Genomic DNA, 19,713 nt, shown 5'->3' on the forward strand with positions numbered 1-19,713 from the left:
TTTAACAAAGAACCTACTAATGACATGATGACCAACAGGTGTGCCGTTGTAGGAGGACCTGACAGAGCCAGCTGTTGGTCTCAAACAGATCAACCATGTCAGTTTTAGCTAAACTAATACGATTGCTCCTACTCTGTTCCAAAGGCAAATTTATAAACACCTTTACACAATTAGAAAATGGGCAATTCCAAAATCAATGAAAAACATCATCAGTGATCCTTCACAAAACAACAATTAGTATCCGTGTGTATTATTGTATCATTACATTTTCTAAACAATGTTTTCCAGGTATAAAGTGTGCAATCTAGAGATTTACTTCAGCAATAATTAGGAAAAGTGGAATTGAATTCCTTTGAAACGGTGCTGTCTTTTCCAATGTTGGAAAGGATGTACGATTTTATCTCTCCTTGACCTGCTGAAGTAATCCAACAAAGTTGAAGGAACTGTGCCATAAACATTTTGGAGACTTGACTTTTAAATAAATTCGATTCAAATCTTCCAAATTTACGTTATCGCGTAACAGTGAGTATTGCTGACGTAAATCTCTAGCTATCGGACAGCGCCGGAAAAATATGAGATTAATCTTGAAATGAAAAAGATCCAGATACTAATTATTGTTTTTAATAAAGACCCAATTGAAGATAATTTTAATTGATTTTGGAATGATCTATTCTGAAAAAAATATGAAAAGTTGGTTTTAATTTTATTTCTGCGAGTGTTGAACCACCCCTTTTTGTGTCCGCGCGTGCGTGCGTGCAGGTGCGTGTGCGTGTGTTGACGGATAGATATTACCTTTGTTCATTCATTCATTCATCTTCCGAGCCGCTTGATCCTCACTAGGGTCGCGGGGGGTGCTGGAGCCTATCCCAGCTGTCTTCGGGCAGTAGGCGGGGGACACCCTGAATCGGTTGCCAGCCAATCGCAGGGCACACAGAAACCAACAGCCATTCGCACTCACACTCACACCTAGGGACAATTTAGAGTGTTCAATCAGCCTGCCACGCATGTTTTTGGAATGTGGGAGGAAACCGGAGCACCCGGAGAAAACCCACGCAGGCCCGGGGAGAACATGCAAACTCCACACAGGGAGGCCGGAGCTGGAATCGAACCCGGTACCTCCGCACTGTGAAGCCGACGTGCTAACCACTGGTCTACCGGGCCGCCATATTACCTTTGTACATTTTGTATATCGGTTCACTTGCTTGCATTAATTTGTGGCCTATCTCCCACACCTAATATGGCGGAAGGACTGACGTATTGCAGCAAGTGGATGACTCAAAGTGGCGTCTACGTGCAAAGCTACGTATGGCAGCGGAAGGTGGCTGAAAACTGTTTCCGCTTTTTGAAGGTCTCAATACCAACTACCTCAACACCGGAGGCGTTGAATTATTTGCCATGATAGGTTTGTGTTGTTTCTTAACACCAGTCAAAAGCTTAAATATGCTGTTTTCACCCGAGTCTATCTAAACTATGTAGTTAACTGTCACCCATATTCGAATGATCGATGTGCTGGATCGCTAAATCGGATGAAATTGTGTACATTATGATAGTGTCTCTTAACACGAGCACTACATCTACGAATTATATATATTCATGGATTTGACCAAATGTCATTGTTTATTGATGAGGCTGAGGCAATGCAGCCAGCGAATAGGACTGAATATGTGTACCGGTTCTTGTTTTTTTTTTTTGAACGTGCTGATTTGCACTTTTGCAGTTGGTCACAGTACCACAGACCATAGGAATAGAATTGCTAGTAGTAGTCGTAATGAAACATGTTGAGTTAAATTTAAGAAGAAAATATCTTTCTTCTTATTAGATATATGCGGTTTACAGTGGCATTGTAATGTAGGTATTTGTGTGTTGTCACACAACATTTAGCTTAGCAGAACCAGTTGTAATTTGGGCAATTAATCGACTTTTTTTATTTTCTTAAATACTGCTGCACATTTATGCTTTATAGTACCGATTCAAACCAACTGTCCGAATGTATGTACCATGGATTAACATGTTGAATTTTGTATTCGTAATCAGTAAAATATTTCCATCCATCTATCCATAGCAGCTGTGGCCATGAGTGCAACATGCCCAGGCCTGTACTGTGGCAGAATAATGTTCAATGGGTCAATGGAAAGAGACTGTGGTGTAAGTATAAACCATATAAACATCTTTTGTGAAGAACTGAAAAGCGTATGTGAATTAACAGTGACTTCAGCATGACTTAGATTTGTTCTTGGTTTTACTGTTTGGTGCTTTATACCGTCTTTATTACCGATTAGTTTTACTGTTTATTGTATATGTTAAATTGCTCCATGTACAGCACTTTGTATGCAGCGATGGCTGTTTGAAAGTGCTCTATAAATACAGTTGACGTGATTTGACTTGAAACACGATGTGTGTCTGTTTGTGTATTTCGTGGGGAGAACAAGTATTTGATACACTGCTGATTTTTGAAGTTTTCCCACTTATAAAGCAGGTAGAGGTCCGTAATTTTTATCAAAAGGTACTCTAAAACTATGAGGGACAGAATGTAACACAAAAATCTGAAAAATCACAGTAGACGATTTTAAAATAATTAATTAGCATTTTATTGCAGAACAAAAGTATTTGATACATCACACAAACAGCACTCAATATTTGTTAGAGAAACCTTTGAAATTACAGACAGGGATGCTATTTTTCTGCTTTTTGGCGAATTTCCGCTTTTTTTCCAGTCAAAATGGCCTTTTTTATATTGTTCAAAATCTGGGGGGGGGGGGGGGGGGGCTTCTGGTGTTATTTCTGGCCTGCCGGACTTACTTGTCATCGGCAGACGCTGGACTCATAATGTTTACAAATAAAGTTTGCAAACATTCATTTTGAATACAGTTTTTTTTTCTTGCGAAGCGTTTGGTTTTAGCCTGTATACAAGGTAACCTATGTTTTACTTGTTGTGATTGGTCGCTATATCAGCAAATGCAAAATCACAACCAATCCGTGTTCGCCTTCCTCAACCCCTTTTCTGCAAATTGCGAATGGTTTTGCACAAGGGATGTAGTGTATTGAAATTACTCGTTTATGTAGCGTGTATTAAACAAAATGCCAAATGATATCGAGACTCGTGACGAAGCTAAAGTGCGTCAGATAGATGCGGATCTGAAAAACAAGTTTCGATGGGACTGGTTGGATAGAAAGCTGACGCTGTCCCCAGTAGGAACCAGTAAAGAGGAACCTTTGTCTGTGCTTGTGTGGAGTTTTCGTGAAAAAGCTCGATGTTGCTGGTAAAGCTCTGTACAGTGTGTGACGATGTCATTCTATACGGATCGAGAGGATGGAAAGCTTTACAGTCACGCAAGAGAAAGGCAAAGGATGAATTGGACAGGGAGCAGAAGAAAGCAAGGCTGGAGCATGTGAAAAAAACAAGAGGAGTTGGCTAAAAAGAAAGTGAAAAAGATGGAGAGGACCAACTGGCTTTTAGCTCTTGCAAAAAAGCTTAAAATGAAGAGAAAATAAACATTCTACATCATGAAACTGTACATAGTTGTTTATACTGTAAATAGACATCAATTTTATAGGATAAAATGCATTCATAACCCATATACAGTAAATATTCTCTAGTCTTATAACATAATTTCCTTATTTGGGAAATGACCATGGTACATGTCCTTTATGAACTTGCAAGTATGTTGACAAAATGCACGTGTAACACGGGCAATAAAATGCAAAAATATACTGTCCAAAAACTATTTATATAACAAAAACTGCAGTACAGTATACAGTACAGGTGTAGAGTATTAAAAAAAAATCACAACACAGTACAGTACGTACACTATTTTAATTTAATTTTTTTTTTTTTCCGTCTTGGGAAAAATGAGGCTATTTTGGGTTGTTTTGTTTTGTTGGGTTCTTCGTTTCCATGCCATGATCTACAGGACATAAGCGAATAAAGTTCAAATCTTTCGCAATTACAGTAAAATGCACGGCAATAAAAAGTCATTTCCACGTTGTTGTTTCGGATACGATGATAGAAAACGTCGAAACGAACATGTTTTTTCCGTTGTGTCTCCCGTTTTGTCGAGTGGGCTCTGCTTTTGAAGCTAGTGCCGCGATCTACAGGACGTAAGTAAATAAAGTTAAAATCGTTCGCAATTACAGTAAAACGCACGCCAATAAAAAGTCACTTACACGTCGTTGTTTCGAATCCGATGATAGAAAACGGCGAAGTGAACACTTGTCTTCCGTTGCTTCGGGTGGGCGCTGCGTGTATTTAAAATGAATTAAGCTCCCGCAGCCTTCCGTCTCCATCCGGGTTACGGATCGTGGAACTTCCGCATAAGAAAATTACGGTAAAATGTAATATCGTAGTTAAAATGTGAATGCATAGCTTTTTATTCCGGGTGAAGCAAATTCCTGTTCGTAGAATTCCGGAGATGGGAATATTTACTGTGTAGTAAACAGTTTGGGAATTCACTATCACTGTATGAGGTAAGAATCAGCAAATGTACAGTAATGAACAAATCTTAAAAATGGCAAGTAATGTGTTTCCTTTTTTAGTTTTGATTTTGAGCAGCGAATTTGACATTACACATTGGTGCTCACTCGGAACGCATAAGCAGAATTGCACAAAGGTCAATGTAAAATTTTCACTTGTAAGAATAGTGAACAATCTTGGGATTTTTTTTCTGTGAAGGTTTCAAGTAGTGTGTACATTAACACTTCATCTTTAGCATGTTAAGTATAAAGTGCCAATTTTGTAAGCAAATGGGGATTGGTATTTCGACAAAAAATTTAACATTTTGTTGATAAAATGAATGGTTTTAAGGCTTGAAAATCTCTAAAATCCATTAGTTTCCGGGGGCTTTGCCCCCCGACACCCCATCCGGGGCGTTGCCTCCAGACCCCCAGCTGATTTTCAGATTTTTTCATCACTAGCCACTCTCATCCCTGCAAAGATCAGATGTTTTCTATAGTTCTTCACCAGGTTGTTCGACACTGCAGCAGGGAGTTTGGCCCACTCCTCCATACAGATCTACTCCAGAGCGTTCAGGTTGCGTAGCTGTCGCTGGGCAACACGGACTTTCAGCTTGCTCCAAAGATTTTCGATTGGATTCAGGTTTGGAGACTGGCTAGGCCGCTCCAGGACCTTGAGATGCTTCCTCCGAAGCCACTCCTTTGTTGACCTGGCTGTGTGTTTTGGGTCGCTGTCATGCTGGAACCCCCCAGCCAAGACCCATTTTCAATGCTCTTACTGAGGGAAGGAGATTGTTGGCCAAGAGCTGACGATACATGGCCCATCCATCCTCCCCTCAATACGGTGCAGTTGTCCTGTCCCCTTTGGAGAAAAGCGTTCCCAAAGAATGATGTTTCCACCTCCATGCTTCACAGTTGGGATGGTGTTCTTGGGGTTGTACTCATCCTTCCTCTTCCTCCAAAAATGGTGAGAGGAATTTTGACTTCTCTCATCAGACCACATGACCTGCTCCCATTCCTCCTCTGGATCATGGATCATGGTCAGTGGCAAGCTTCAGACGGGCCTTGACATGCACTGGCTTGAGTGCCGTCATGAATTAAAATCCTGCTGCACATGCAAGGGGGGCATGTGCCGCAGGATTTTAAGTCATGATGGTGGAGTGTGTTACTCATGGTTTTCCTTGACACTGTGCTCCCAGTTCTATTTAGGTCATTCACCAGGTCCTGCCGTGTCGTGATGGGCTCAACCCTCAACGTCCTCAGGATCATTGATGCCCCATGAAGAGAGATCTGGCAAGGCACTTCAAACCGAGGGAGACTGACCGTCGTCTTGAATTTCTTCCGTTTTCTGATCATTGCACCAAGAGTCGTTGCCTTCACACCAAGCTGCTTGCCTCTTGTCCTGTAGCCCAACCCAGCCTTTTGCAGGTCTACAGTTTTATCCCTGATGTCCTTGCACAGCGTTCTGGACTTGGCTTTTGTGGAGAGGTTGGAATTTGTTTGATTGAGTGTGTGGACATATGTCGTTTACACAGGTAACAAGTTCAAATAGGTGAAGTTAATACAGGACAGAACAGGAGGGGTTCACAAATCAGTGGGAGCAGAAATTACTGGTTGATGGGCGATCAAATACTCGTACAAAAAAAATGTAAATTCATTATTTAAAAAACAACAGTGATTTTCTGTATTTTTGTTTTCGATTCAGTCCCTCTTAGTTGAAGAGTACATTCGATACAAATTACAGACCTTGACCCACTTTGTAAGTGGGGAAAACCTGAAAAATCAGCTGTGTATCAAATACTTGTTCGCCTCACTGTATAAATACTGTATGTGTGCGTGCATGTGTGTGTGTGTGTGTGTTTATATTAATGTGTGGTGTTCATACGTAATCGTGGTTTTTGTGATCAACTGCAGTTTTGCCCTCGTGGAGAGCGAGCCAACCACCAGAAAGTGTGTGAACGCTGCACCGAGTCTCCTCAACTTTATGATTGGCTCTATCTCGGCTTCATGGCCATGCTACCTCTCATGCTTCATTGGTTCTTCATTGAGTGGTATTCTGGTAAGAAGAGGTGAGGATTATTTTAAAATGCCTAATTGCTCAAATGCAAAACTTGAAACTATGAACCAACTAACAACAGCACTGCAGTATGTATAGTTAGATACGCAGTCTTTCTGGGTGATGGTAATCTGCGAATTTAAATTGCGGTAACTGGACGTGTTCATGTTGAAGAGGTTTCACCTTTCATCTAAAAGTCTTCTTCAGTTCAAAATTTTTATACGTGGAGTATCCCTGTTGATGCTCCATGGGTGTGTTGTTGCCGCCAAACGTGGTCAGTGAAACGACTGTCCTGCATAACAATTCGCCACATGCTCGTCTTGTGGCAAAAGAGCTCATTAGAGCTAACCTTCCCGTGGAATGAGATAATCTTTGGGGTAAGGGATGTCTGGACATTATTGTCGACAGACACCATAAACCTCCTCTACTTTGAGATAGCTTTGGCATTGGTGCCTTCTTTGAAACCTTTCAAACCAGCAGTCCTCCCGATCCTCAAAAGATTCTCCCTTCTGGGGGCAGCACCACGCCAGTAAAACACCACTAACAGGGCTGGTTAAAAAAACCTCCCATAAAAGTCACTTCACCGTCAAATAATGCTTTTTTTTCAATGAAACAATCTTCGCTCACTGAAACACTTGGTCAACCATTTATTCATTAGGCTTTCTACCATCTGTGCTTTCTTGTCAACTTTCACGACAATATCTTTCGCATTTTTTTGGGGGGGGGGGGATAGTAATCCGGCAGGTTTTTTTGGGGGTGGGGCATAGTAATCCAAGGTGCTTGCAGTGCAGCTCAAAACAGATGCATCCTCTCATGGCCGGTTGTTTTCAATGTGACAGATAATACCATCTTCCTCTACATATATATATCAACTCGTCTCACTCTTCTTCCTTTTATGCTCGAGTGCTAACTGGCAGCCATTAGAAAAATCTTTATATAGGCCGCTTCATTAACTCATTCACTCCCAAAGACATATTTATATGTTTTTTCAGACTTCACACATTCAATCCCATGTATTTAGGCAGCCATCTCGTTACCTCCGCGTCCCGCGTCTGAGACGCATACTTTTCCCGAGGGATGCACAGTTCCAAATAATGTGCGTTTTTGGGATGCAAGGAAATTTCTCAGTCAAAAAACAAAAAACTACGGCAGGCCTGAGGATTTCACGGGAACGATTGTTACGGGTAGCATGTCGTTTCCGTGGCGTTATTTTGACGGTATAGAGAAATTTTTTAACCATAAAAGTCACTGCACACGAGTTGACTGTACGCAATCGAATCTCTCCTGTGTGATCTACGCGATTTCACTGTGCCTGTATGGGTGTTTGTGGTGTGGTGTGAGTGTGTTTCTTCTGATTTACTTTCGGGGTTTTTTTTGTTTTCACTGTTGGGGTGGGGGAGGGGGCGGAACAGATAACGTTATGTGAACACTGAAAACTGAGGAATTGCACGGATAAAAGTTTGAGATGCCGGCGAAAAAAAACTCACAAAGGTCTACTAATTACGACATTTAAGAAATGGGAATGCCCTGAGGATGCTGATGGAGAAGTACAGGGAAGGTAGGAAGGAGCTGCACTGTGTATTTATAGATTTAGAGAAGGCTTATGACAGAGTGCCAAGAGATGAATTATGGTTCTGTATGAGGAAGTCAGGCGTTGCAGAGAAGTACGTTAGGTTGGTTCAGGACATGTATGAGAATAGTACAACAGTGGTGAAGTGTGCAGTTGGACGGACAGAAGACTTCAAAGTGGAGGTAGGGCTGCATCAAGGATCGGCCCTGAGCCCCTTCTTGTTTGCTAGGGTGATGGGTAGATTGACAGATGAGGTCAGACAGGAGACGCCCTGGACTATGATGTTTGCAGATGATATTGTGATCTGTAGTGAGAGTAGGCAACAGCTACAAGAAAACCTAGAAAGGTGGAGGTTTGCACTAGAGAGAAGAGGAATGAAGGTCAGTTTAAGTAAGACAGAGTACATAAATGAAAGGGAGACCGGTGGAACGGTGAGGTTACAGGGAGCAGAGGTGGCGAAGTTACAGGAATTTAAGTACCCAGGATCAACAGTGCAGAGTAGCGGAGACTGTGGAAGAGAAGTGAAGAATAGAGTGCAGGCAGGATGGAACAGCTAGAGAAAAGTGTCAGGAGTGAATTGTGATAAAAGGGCCTCAGCTAAGGTGAAGGGAAAGGTTTACAGAACAGTTGTGAGACCAGCCATGATGCACGGCTTAGACAGCTGGCCAAAATAAAACCTCTCCTCTCACATGAACACTTTGAGACAGTAATTCATGCCTTTGTCACATCCCGGCTGGATTACTGCAATGCCCTGTACTTTGGAGTCAGCCAGTCCTCCATTAAGCGCCTTCAGCTGGTCCAGAATCCCGCTGCTCGCCTCTTGACTGGTACTCGTAAGAGGGAGCATACAACTCCTACTCTGGCATCCCTTCACTGGCTCCCCATTCATTTTAGAGTTATTTTCAAGATCCTCTTCTTTGTTTTCAAATCTCTGAATAATCTCGCGCCACCTAACCTCTCTGAGCTCATCCGCCCCTACACACCTGCCCGGCGCCTCAGGTCTGTGGACCAGTCTTTGTTAGAAGTACCAAGAACTAAACTGAGGCTCAGAGGGGATTGAGCCTTTTCTGTTGCTGGTCCCTCTCTCTGGAATGACCTCCCACTGAACATTTGGCAAGCCTCCTCGCTGCCCATCTTTGAAGCCCTCCTCAAAACTCACTTGTATTCTTTGGCGTTCGACTCAGCATGACTTAGATTTGTTCTTGATTTTACAGCTTGGTGCTTTCTACTGCCTTTATTACCGATTTGTCTTATTGTTTATTGTGCATGTTAAATTGCTCCATGTACAGCACATTGTATGCAGCGATGGCTGTTTGAAAGTGCTCTATAAATACTGTTGACTTGACTTGACGGTCTAGAGACACTAGCATTTGGCAAAAGACAGGAGGCAGAGTTAGAGGTGGCTGAGTTAAAGATGCTGTGATTCTCCTTAGGAGTGAGTGACAAGGATGGACAGGATGGATCAGAAATGAGGTCATCAGAGGGACAACTCAGACAGGAAAGTTTGGAGAAAAAGTTAGAGAGGCCAGACTGAGATGGTTTGGACATGTACAGAGGAGTGACGGTGGATACATTGGTAGGGGAATGTTAGAGATGGAGCTACCAGGTAGGAGACTGAGAGGAAGGCCAAAGAGGAGACTCATGGATGCCGTGAGGGAAGACATGCAGGTAGTTGGAGTCAGAATGGGTGATGCAGAGAACAGGGAAAGATGGAAATTAATGACTTGCTGTGGCAACCCCTGAAAAGGGACAAGCCGAAAGGAGAAGAGGAAATGGGTATGCTAGTCTGATTTTTCGTATGAATCGTCCGAAGGGCGTATCACTAAACTCACCTGACCTGTGACGTATGCGCAGAATACGAGAGCGAGATACGACGAGAGGCACGATTACGAGGCAAGTTGGTCATTAGATCTATAAGCTAATCGCTATGAAAAATATGATGAAACAGTTTTGGTTATTCTATAATTTACTTGTTGTAGCAGGGTAGCTTTATGAATAAAACATTCGCCACAACGTGTAGTAATGCTATTACTATTCATTGCTATTATCCATTCATTCTTTTGAATAAACTTGGAGTACACAGCTGCTGATGTATGTTAATTGTTACTGCATAACAATTAACATACATCATAACATATAACGTACACTGTTTGAAAACAAAGTTTTCAAACATTTAGCCTTGAAACATTATACTTTTGAGTTTCAGAATTCGGAATATCAGTCAAAATAGAAAAATGGGTTCCCATGATGAATGTTTATGGAACGTAAAATTAGTGACCGTGGTTTCCCATTCGGTAATCTGACGTAACTGAAAAACAGTTCCCGTGAATTTCCCAAATCCTCAGGCCTGCGACTGAATTGACATCAATGAACATCACCAAACAGATTGTGTTGAATCTCACAGGTTCCGCTTGATTGTTGTTGGGGATGCCAAACCATTAATAACGTCTTTCATTTTCTGACTTCAGTTCCAGTGCTTTGCTACAGCACATCACAGCCTTGTTGGAGTGCAGCGTGTCTGCTGTGGTTACGCTGTTGGTCACAGAGCCAATAGGGATGCTCAGTATCAACTCCTGTCGAGTCCAGATGCTGTCGGACTGGTACACCATGCTGTATAATCCCAGCCCAGACTACATCAACACTTTACACTGCACCCAAGAGGCTGTCTACCCACTGTAAGTCCTGACTGCAAATCTTCCTTCTCAAACCGCCACATCCTATTTTTCAACTGAAAACAAATTTTTACAAGAAAAAATCAATTTAAATCATTTTACATTACCAGCAATGCCATTATTTCATAGTGGTCGTATTTCAGTATCTGTCAGAGAATAAAAGTATGCTTCACAAAAAGTGTAGAATTACTTTTACTCCAAGAACTGTGTGAAAACAAAAGGATCAACCCCAAAATTGAAATGGGCCAATAACCCATACCCATGCCAGACAGGAGACGTAATCTTTGCAGCATGTCCCGGATCGTCCGCGGGGGTTCCTGCTGGTGGGATATGCCCAAAACTTCTTACTTGGGAGGTGTCCAAGAAGCATCTTAATCAGATGCTCGAACCACCCCATCTGGCTCCTCTCAATGTGGAGGAGCAGTGGCTTGACTCTAAGCCCTTCCCGAATTACTGAACGTCTCACCCTACCTCTAAGGCAAAGCTCAGACAACCTGCGGGGGACGCTCATTTCGGCATCTTGTATCCGGGATCTTGTTATTTCGGTCACTACCCATAGCCCTTGGGCATAGGTAAGGGTAGGGTCGAAGATCGACCGCTAAATCGAGAGCTTCGCTCTTCAGTTCAGCTCTTTCTTCACCACGACAGATCGATACAAAGTCCTCATTGCAGCAGACACTGTGCCGAACTGTCTATCGATCTTACGCTCCATCCTACCGTCACTTGTAAACAAGACCCCAACATACTTGAACTCCTCTATTTGGGGCAAAATCTCATCCCTAACCTGGAGAGGGCACTTCATGCTTTTACGACTGAGGAGCATGGTCTCAGATTTGGAGGCGCTCATTTTTATTTCATCAGCTTCACATTCGGCTGAGGATCACAGCTTGAAGCCGAGAGAACATCATCATCTGCAAAAAACAGAGGTGCAATTCTGTGCCAACTAAACCGGCCCCCCTAATCTCCTCAGCTGCGCCGAGAAATTCTGTCTCTAAAAGTTATGAACAGAATAGGTGACAAGGGGCAGCTTTGGTGCAGTCCAACCCTCACTGAAAGTGAATCTGACAATGCGGACTGGTACATATTCCAAAAAGCATCCACCATAGAACTTGCCAAGAGACACGGTCAAACGCCTTCGACAAGTCCACTAAATACATGGTGACTGGTTGGGCAAACTCCCATGTACCCTTGAGGACTTTGCCTATTGTCCCACAGCCTGGCCAAAAAAACAAATTTCTTCTCCCAAATCAGAGATTCGACCTCGTGACATACTCTCCTCTCCAGCACCCCTGAATAGATAATATCAGGAAGTTGAGTTATGTGATGCCTCTATAATTGAAACACAGTCTCAGGTCCCCTTTCTTGAAAAGAGGGTCTGCCAATCCAGTAACACGTTCCATGTGATGTTGTGGAGGCGTGTCAACCAGGACAGCCCGATAACATTCAGAGCCTTTTGGAACTCCGATCTGAAACTTTCGGAGAGGCCATCCCTCGCAATCACGCCATTCTCACTGTTATTGCTCACATATTTATTGAAGACACCCCGCATAACGATGCGGTCCCCAGGGGAAGCGTTCTCCCTCCAGGGAATCAGGTATTCTGAGCTGCTGTTTGGTGCATTGGCACAAACAATGGTTAGGACCCGTCTCCCCAACCGAAGGTGGAGGGAGGATACCCTCTCGTTCAACAGGGTGAACCCCAACGTACAGGCACAAAACCGGGGGGCAATAATTATGCCCACACCTGCTCGACGCCTCTCTCAGAATCTTCCATCCCTGTCGAGAGGAATGCATGAGAGCCCAAGCTGTGTGTCGACGAGTCTGACTGCATTTAGTCAGAAACTCTCTACTTCACACACCAGCTCGAGATGACATTCTATGTCTCTAGATCTAGTTTCCCGAGCTGCGATCAGACCGCCAAGGCCCCTAGTCATTTGCCGCCGTTCAGCTCACAGGGCACCTGACCCCTTTGGCCCCTCCCACAGATGGTGAGATCTTGGCAAAGGGGACTCACATTGCTTTTTCAGACGCTCAGGTAAGGCCAGGAAAGAGTCACTCGGGCCCCAGTTGTTTGGGAAGTTTTTTGGGCATCGCTACTTGTTAAGAGAAAAGATGTGCAGAAGTTCCAACATCTCACATTTACAAGAGCACCTACCATTACTCTTTGACAAATTTGATATCATGTTAACATTTTTGTAAAACTATCTTAAAATATGTGCAACTAGAGACAAGTTTGTGTGTCTATAGTTGGAGAATCAAATACGATTGACTCGCTCTTGAGGTAGATGACGAGGTTAATGTTAGCATGATGAACATTGATCGGTTCTTTCTACTCCAATGTTACCTCTAAAAATGGAGAAGATAAAGCAAAAATAACCTGGTACCTCTACTGACATAATTAATATGTTCTGGAAGAAAATTTTGTAAATGACCTAATCCACGGGTACCCAAACCTTTTGGACCAAAGATCGACTTTTCGTTCAACCAACCTCCCGGGATCGCCCCTTACCGCGCACGCGCACACACACACACACACACACACACACACGCACACGCACACGCACGCGCACGCGCACGCGCACGCGCACGCGCACGCCCACGCCCACGCCCACGCCCACGCCCACGCCCACGCCCACGCCCACGCCCACGCGCACGCGCACGCCCACGCCCACGCCATGATGAGAAGCCAAACACGGAAGCAAGCGATGCACTTTTGCAGCCTGTTGACTATCATAGCTCACACGTACCTTTTTGAAGTGCTTCCCTCAGCCCTCTAGATTCCTATTCTTTGCCCGTGCGCTCGGTGAATTGTTACACGAAGCAAACTCTGAATGAGAATAATGATGATGAAGGATACAGTAAATAATCTTTTGTACGGACTCGTGTTTGCGCTGTACAATTTGTCCTGATAACATAAATTCCTCATTTGTGAAATGAGCATGGTACATGTCCTTTATGAAGCTACAAGTATGTTGATAAAATGCACGTGTAACAACACTGTCCAAAAACTGTTTATAGAACAAAAACTGCAATACAGGTGGATCCAAAAAATCACAACAGTAAAATACGTACAGTATTTTAATGCTTATTTTTTTCTGTCTTGGGGAAAAAAGTGTCTATTTTGGATTGTTTTGTTGGGTGCATTCTTTGGTTTATGACAATGTTTGCCTGCGTGTCATACAGTTTTCTTGCTAGTTGCAAGTAACTGTCCCGTTGATCACCGATGTCTGGTAATTCTTGTGCATGTTGAAGGATTTTTGTTGCCATTTGCATTGCTTCCTTGCTGGATGGTGGCTTGTCATCAGGAGTTGAATCGATGCCTTGTTTTTTAAAGTTTCGTAGATTTGCGTCTTTCCGACTCCAAGTGTCTGCTGGATGTTTTTTACTTTGTGTTCAGCCTCGCTAAAACGGATGCATTTCACAGTCGTTACAGTTCTTCTATGTTTCGATGCCATGATCTACACGACGTAAGTGAATAAAGGTAAAATCTTTCGCAATTACAGTAAAATGCACGCCAATAAAAGTCACTTACACGTTGTCATTTCGATTCTGATGATCAAAAAACACGAAGTGAAAACGTGTCTCAGCGTGGTGTCTTTTCCGTCGCATCGGGTGGGAGTTGCGTGTATTTAAGCTCCCGCGGCATTACGCATCCATCCGTGATACGGCTAGTGGAATTTCCGCTTACGTAAGTTCTGGTAACGCGTAATATCGTAGTCAAAATGTTAATGAATAGGTTTTTAATTACGGGTGAAGGATATTCCTTTTCATAGAATTCCGGGGATGGTAATATTTACTGTATAGTGCAGCGGCTCTGATCACGAGCTGCATTTGAAAACTGCTGAGTGCTAACAACTTCCACTGACGTACGTCACGCGCCTCTGTAGGTTAAAGATTTACCTGCTTTGGGGGGAAATTGCCATTTTTGGGGGAAAATGAGACTGATAGGATGATTAGGATGCAGTGTAGATTAACACAAAAAATATATAAATTACTAACATGTACAAAGACACACAAATGTTTTTTTTTTTTCTCCTCTACACCTTTCGGATCTGACTGGGACGAGTCCTAGATCTACCGGCCGATCAGGATTGACGTAATGGGCACCCCTGCCCTAATCCATTCCAAGCCCCGCACCATTCAGACATAAATGTTTGAATTATAAAAATGCTTCAAAATATGTAACAAATGCATGTTACAATAAATAAATACATTATCACACGATAAATGAGAATTGTGTATAATGTAAAAGACAAAGAATAAAAATGATGGACATTTACTTTTAACTGCAGCCTCATCGTTTTTTTGCCCTCTCTAGTACATATTCTCTCTCAGAAGAGGTACTTTTTGACTGGTGTTTTGTCAAGAACTGATGTAAGGATGTTTGCTTTTGTATGCTTTTAACAATCCTTCAAAAATGTCCAAGGCAAACATCAGCCGAGTGAGCGATCCCCCGACTGGTGAACACTTTCTGCGTGATTCACATTTACGTAAAACAATCAGAACGCCTCATGGCCAGAGGGGCAAATGAAGCAACGCTGCAAAGACAAACAGTATATCATCTATCAATACACACAGACACTTAGGGGTAGAAGACCCTCTTAGCCAATGGGATGGATGCCAGGATGATGCTTGGTAAAAGCTAATGGCCGAGCAGCTATAAGTATGTAGTGTTCAGGAAATTCAGAGCTGCGAGTAGCAGTCCATACTGTATTTTTACCTTTCATATCTTGAAATTTCTTTCGCAACAAGAAACAATATTTTCCGTGGAGGCATTTCGTAACTTGAAAAATTCATATGAGGAGATGTTCATAAGTAGAGATACCACTGCACTCATTTTATGACAAATAAGCACCTTTAGCGCACCAGTGGAGAACTTGTGCATGTTGCAGACAAAAAAGTGTCAGTGGATTTGCAAAGAACACGTGTACAAAAACATATCAGTCAGAAATGAGTCAAATGTAAGTCTAATTGAGTTTTTTTCTGAATTTTCTTTCTCAGCTATACCATCGTGTTAATCTACTATGCCTTCTGCTTGGTGCTGATGATGCTACTGCGCCCTCTGTTGGTTAAAAAGATAGCATGTGGTCTGGGCAAATCTGATCGATTTAAGAGCATCTATGCTGCTCTGTACTTCTTCCCAATCCTGACTGTGCTCCAGGCTGTTGGGGGTGGATTGCTCTGTGAGTATGCTCTTCTGCTCCTCTGCTGTTCCTCAGATCATTTTGACCATCACTCAAATCATGCTCTGTTAGGGGTATTTTACATGACCATTTGTTTGTTTCAGATTATGCGTTTCCCTATATAATACTCGTCCTCTCCCTCGTCACTCTGGCCGTATACATGTCTGCCTCTGAGATACAGGTAAGAATATTTGTACTCTATGCACTGTACATACTGTACATATAGGAGAGGAGAGGTAAAAATGGAGGAGCTTGAGAGAGTTCTCGACCCAATGAATGGAAAATATGCATTCCAAAAACGCCCTGACGGCACTATTGATGAAGGTAGAGTGTTGTGCCTAATTTGGAAGGACTTTGCTTACCACCGAAGCAGTTCAAGTTTAGCCCCCTACATCAATGCAAAGCACCCAGTCGCGAGTGCAGCTACAGCTAATGTTAGCACCGAAAGCGTTAGCAGTAAGGTGAGCCATAGCAAAGCTCTTCACCAAACCAAACTAAACTCAAGAACACCACCCCGCGTACGAGACATGAAGTCATCATAGCTGCTGTGTCCTCTGTAGCCTACTAGAAGCGATTGATGTTTATTTCAGCACTTTATTTTGTAATGATCAACAGTGTTCTGTCTGCAGTACTAATTTACAACACTTTAACGGTCTGTTTTATAGACTTTGTATTATCTAAAATTTAACAGTGTTTTGTTTTGGCCTTGTTAAGCTCTCAGATTCATGTTGTTGTTCAGGGTTGCTAACGCTAGCGAGATGGTTTCTTTTCTCTCTTTGTGTTCTGTCACTTTCCAAACAGTCCTTCAAGAACCTGGTTGCCAAGAAGAAGCGCTTGGTCATCCTGTTCAGTCACTGGTTGCTCCACGCGTATGGCATCATCTCGATCTCACACCTGGACAAACTGGAGCAGGACTTGCCACTATTGGCCTTGGTGCCCGGTCCTGCGTTGTTCTACATTGCTACAGCTAAGTTCACAGAGCCAAGTCGCATTCTGTCAGAGGGTGGGAGCGGACACTGAAACTCCAAGTAATGGTTTCGAAACCAGATGTATGTTATAGCCTCTTACCCCACGGTTGTGTCATGTTCTTATGCAAGTATATATATTTTCTGGATAATTTCTGTGAACAAAATAGATGTACACTGTCACGCATGTCTTGAAACCTGTCATTTACAGAAGAGTCACGGAAATATGTACGTTAATTCCAGTATAAATAATGCAAATACAGTGATCCCTCGCTCTATCGTGGTTCGTTTCGCGCAACTTCGGTGCATCACGTTTTTTTCCCCCAAAGTACTGTATTCGAAAAAATTGCGGAATGACTCAGAGGTTTTGTGCATGGCTGTAACTTGATTGGTTCCCAGCGCCGACATCCATCAATGACAGCACTATCCCACGTGGGGTGGCGGGGAGGGAGGGGGCTGAGAAGATGCACAGCCAATCAACATGGCTGTGCATCTTCTCAGCCCCGCCCAGCACCCGCCCTTCTGTCTTATCACGTGGGTTACTCTTTAATCTTTGATGACAAGTGTTGTTTACAGTGTGTGTGTGTGTGTGTGTGTGGGTGTCTGTTTTAGTGCGCTCAGCTCACGTGCGAACGCCCACGTGGGGCACGTTTGTGTGCGTGCGCGGGTGTGTGTGTATGTGTGTGGCTGAAATAGAGAGAAGGAGGGAGGCAGTGAGGTAGGGGGGGCGGCAGAGAGAGAGAGAGAGATAGATAGATAGAAGGCTTTTTAGAAAAAAGAAGCAGTGTCTCTTCCATCCTTAATTGTCTAATCATTAATACATGGCTGCACGCCCCGGGATCGCTGGCCTGTTCACATACAGCACATTTGAAATTTCGTTCCTCTCACATTTTTTGGCTTTTTAAAAAAATAAATCCTACTTCACGGATTTCACTTCTCATGGGTTATTTTTGAAACGTAACCCCCACGATAAAAGAGGAATTACTGTATTGTCTCTGTGACTTTATAAGATGGGGACTGACACGGATATCAGAATATTTTGTCTCCAATAAACCAAGGTCAAATTTCATGTAGCTTGAAGCCAAATAATCATGAATGTCCATTTTTGAATTCTTGGACTGTAAATGTTTCCTTACATGTTCATGTACATGCACATGTTACATGTGTACATATAGTCACAGTTTGTGATAGTCGTGTGAACATCTCAATGGTTCAAGAGAGAGTAAATTTAATTAAAAAAATTAAATGTCAGGACATTTAAGTCCCAAAATGAAAGGAGACTTCAAATAGCCATGCAGCAAAAGGACATGGAACTGCAACTTTTGTATCTGAAGTGCCGCTGTGAAGGAAACTATTGTTCTGAATGGAGATTTTTTTATAGGTATTTATCATTGGATTGTTATTTTTGGTGTTATGTACAACTGTAGTGGTGTGTAAGTGCTATATATTCCTGTACTGTAAAGTTGAGTTGACTAAGATACGTGTTTTTTCCCCAGGTTTATACGACACAGTCTTCTGTTATTTCAAAAATGAGGTTAAAACACTGACAGTGTGCCATTTTTCTTTGCTAGTCTAAGAGTATGTGAGTGTCCTAAGTTTATGGTGGTGAACAGTGGCGGATGCTGGTCTGTCAAAGAGGGAGCTCAATTTTGGCCGACATAATGAAATGTGTCCGTTGATTTATACGTGAATTCTACTCTCCCTTCCTTTTCAAGAAAATGATCTGTGACCCTGTCATACCAGCAAGGCGTCTTTTCCAGGGACTTGGTGTCCTCCAACTACAGGAACTACAATAAAACCCACCAGAAATAAAATATTAATTTGTGGCAATTTGTTTACAACACCCCTCCGTGAGTCGTCACCTTACCGTGGTGGAGGGGTTTGTGTGTCCCAATGATCCTAGAAGCTAAGTTGTCTTGGGCTTTATGCCCCTGGCAGGGTCACCCATGGCAAACAGGTTCTAGGTGAGGGGCCAGACAAAGCACGGCTCAAAGACCCCAATGATGATCGAAATAAATGGATCTAGGTTTCCCTTGCCCGGACGCGGGTCACCGGGGCCCCCCTCTGGAGCCAGGCCTGGAGGTGGGGCTCGTTGGCAGGCGCCTGGTGGCCGGGCTTACACCCATGGGGCACAGCCCGAAGAGGCAACATGGGTCCCCCTTCCCATGGGCTCACCACCCATGAGAGGGGCCAAAGAGGTCGGGTGCAATGTGAGATGGGCGGCAGCCAAAGGCGGGGACCCTGGCGGTCCGATCCTCGGCTACAGAAGCTAGCTCTTGGGACATGGAATGTCACCTCTCTGGCAGGGAAGGAGCCCGAGCTGGTGTGTGAGGCAGAGAATTTCCGACTGGATATAGTCGGACTTGCCTCCACACACAGCCTGGGTTCTGGTACCAGTTCTCTCGAGAGGGGTTGGACTCTCTTCCACTCTGGAGTTGCTCACGGTGAGAGGCGAAGAGCAGGTGTGGGCATACTCATTGCCCCCCGGCTCAGTGCCTGTACATTGGGGTTCACACCGGTAGACGAGAGGGTTGCCTCCCTCCGCCTTCGGGTGGGTGGACGGGTCCTGACTGTTGTTTGTGCATATGCACCAAACAGCAGCTCAGCATACCCACCCTTTTTGGAGTCCCTGGAGGGTGTGCTGGAGAGTACTCCTGCTGGGGACTCCCTTGTTCTGCTGGGGGACTTCAATGCTCACGTGGGCAATGACAGTGATACCTGGAGGGGCGTGATTGGGAGGAACGGCCCCCCCGATCAGAACCCGAGTGGTGTTTTGTTATTGGACTTCTGTGCTTGTCACGGATTGTCCATAACGAACA

The 19,713-nt window shown here is 43.6% G+C and overlaps 1 protein-coding gene across 2 annotated transcripts; it reads left to right on the forward strand.

Annotated features, from left to right (window-relative positions):
- Positions 1–1,269: 1,269 nt before the first annotated feature.
- jkamp (jnk1/mapk8 associated membrane protein) lies at positions 1,270–18,441 on the forward strand. 2 transcript variants are annotated; one of them, XM_052085844.1, is made up of 7 exons: positions 1,270–1,402; positions 2,063–2,145; positions 6,364–6,518; positions 10,544–10,750; positions 15,748–15,929; positions 16,034–16,110; positions 16,731–18,441. In XM_052085844.1, the coding sequence occupies exons 1-7, from the start codon at positions 1,396–1,398 to the stop codon at positions 16,947–16,949; spliced, it is 930 nt and encodes a 309-aa protein (XP_051941804.1). In that variant the 5' UTR covers positions 1,270–1,395; the 3' UTR covers positions 16,950–18,441. The 2 variants fall into 2 exon arrangements, with proteins under 2 accessions (XP_051941804.1, XP_051941805.1); XM_052085845.1 differs by having other exon boundaries at positions 2,066–2,145.
- Positions 18,442–19,713: the final 1,272 nt, after the last annotated feature.

This window comes from Hippocampus zosterae, chromosome 14 (assembly GCF_025434085.1).
Source record: "Hippocampus zosterae strain Florida chromosome 14, ASM2543408v3, whole genome shotgun sequence".
NCBI lineage: Eukaryota > Metazoa > Chordata > Actinopteri > Syngnathiformes > Syngnathidae > Hippocampus > Hippocampus zosterae.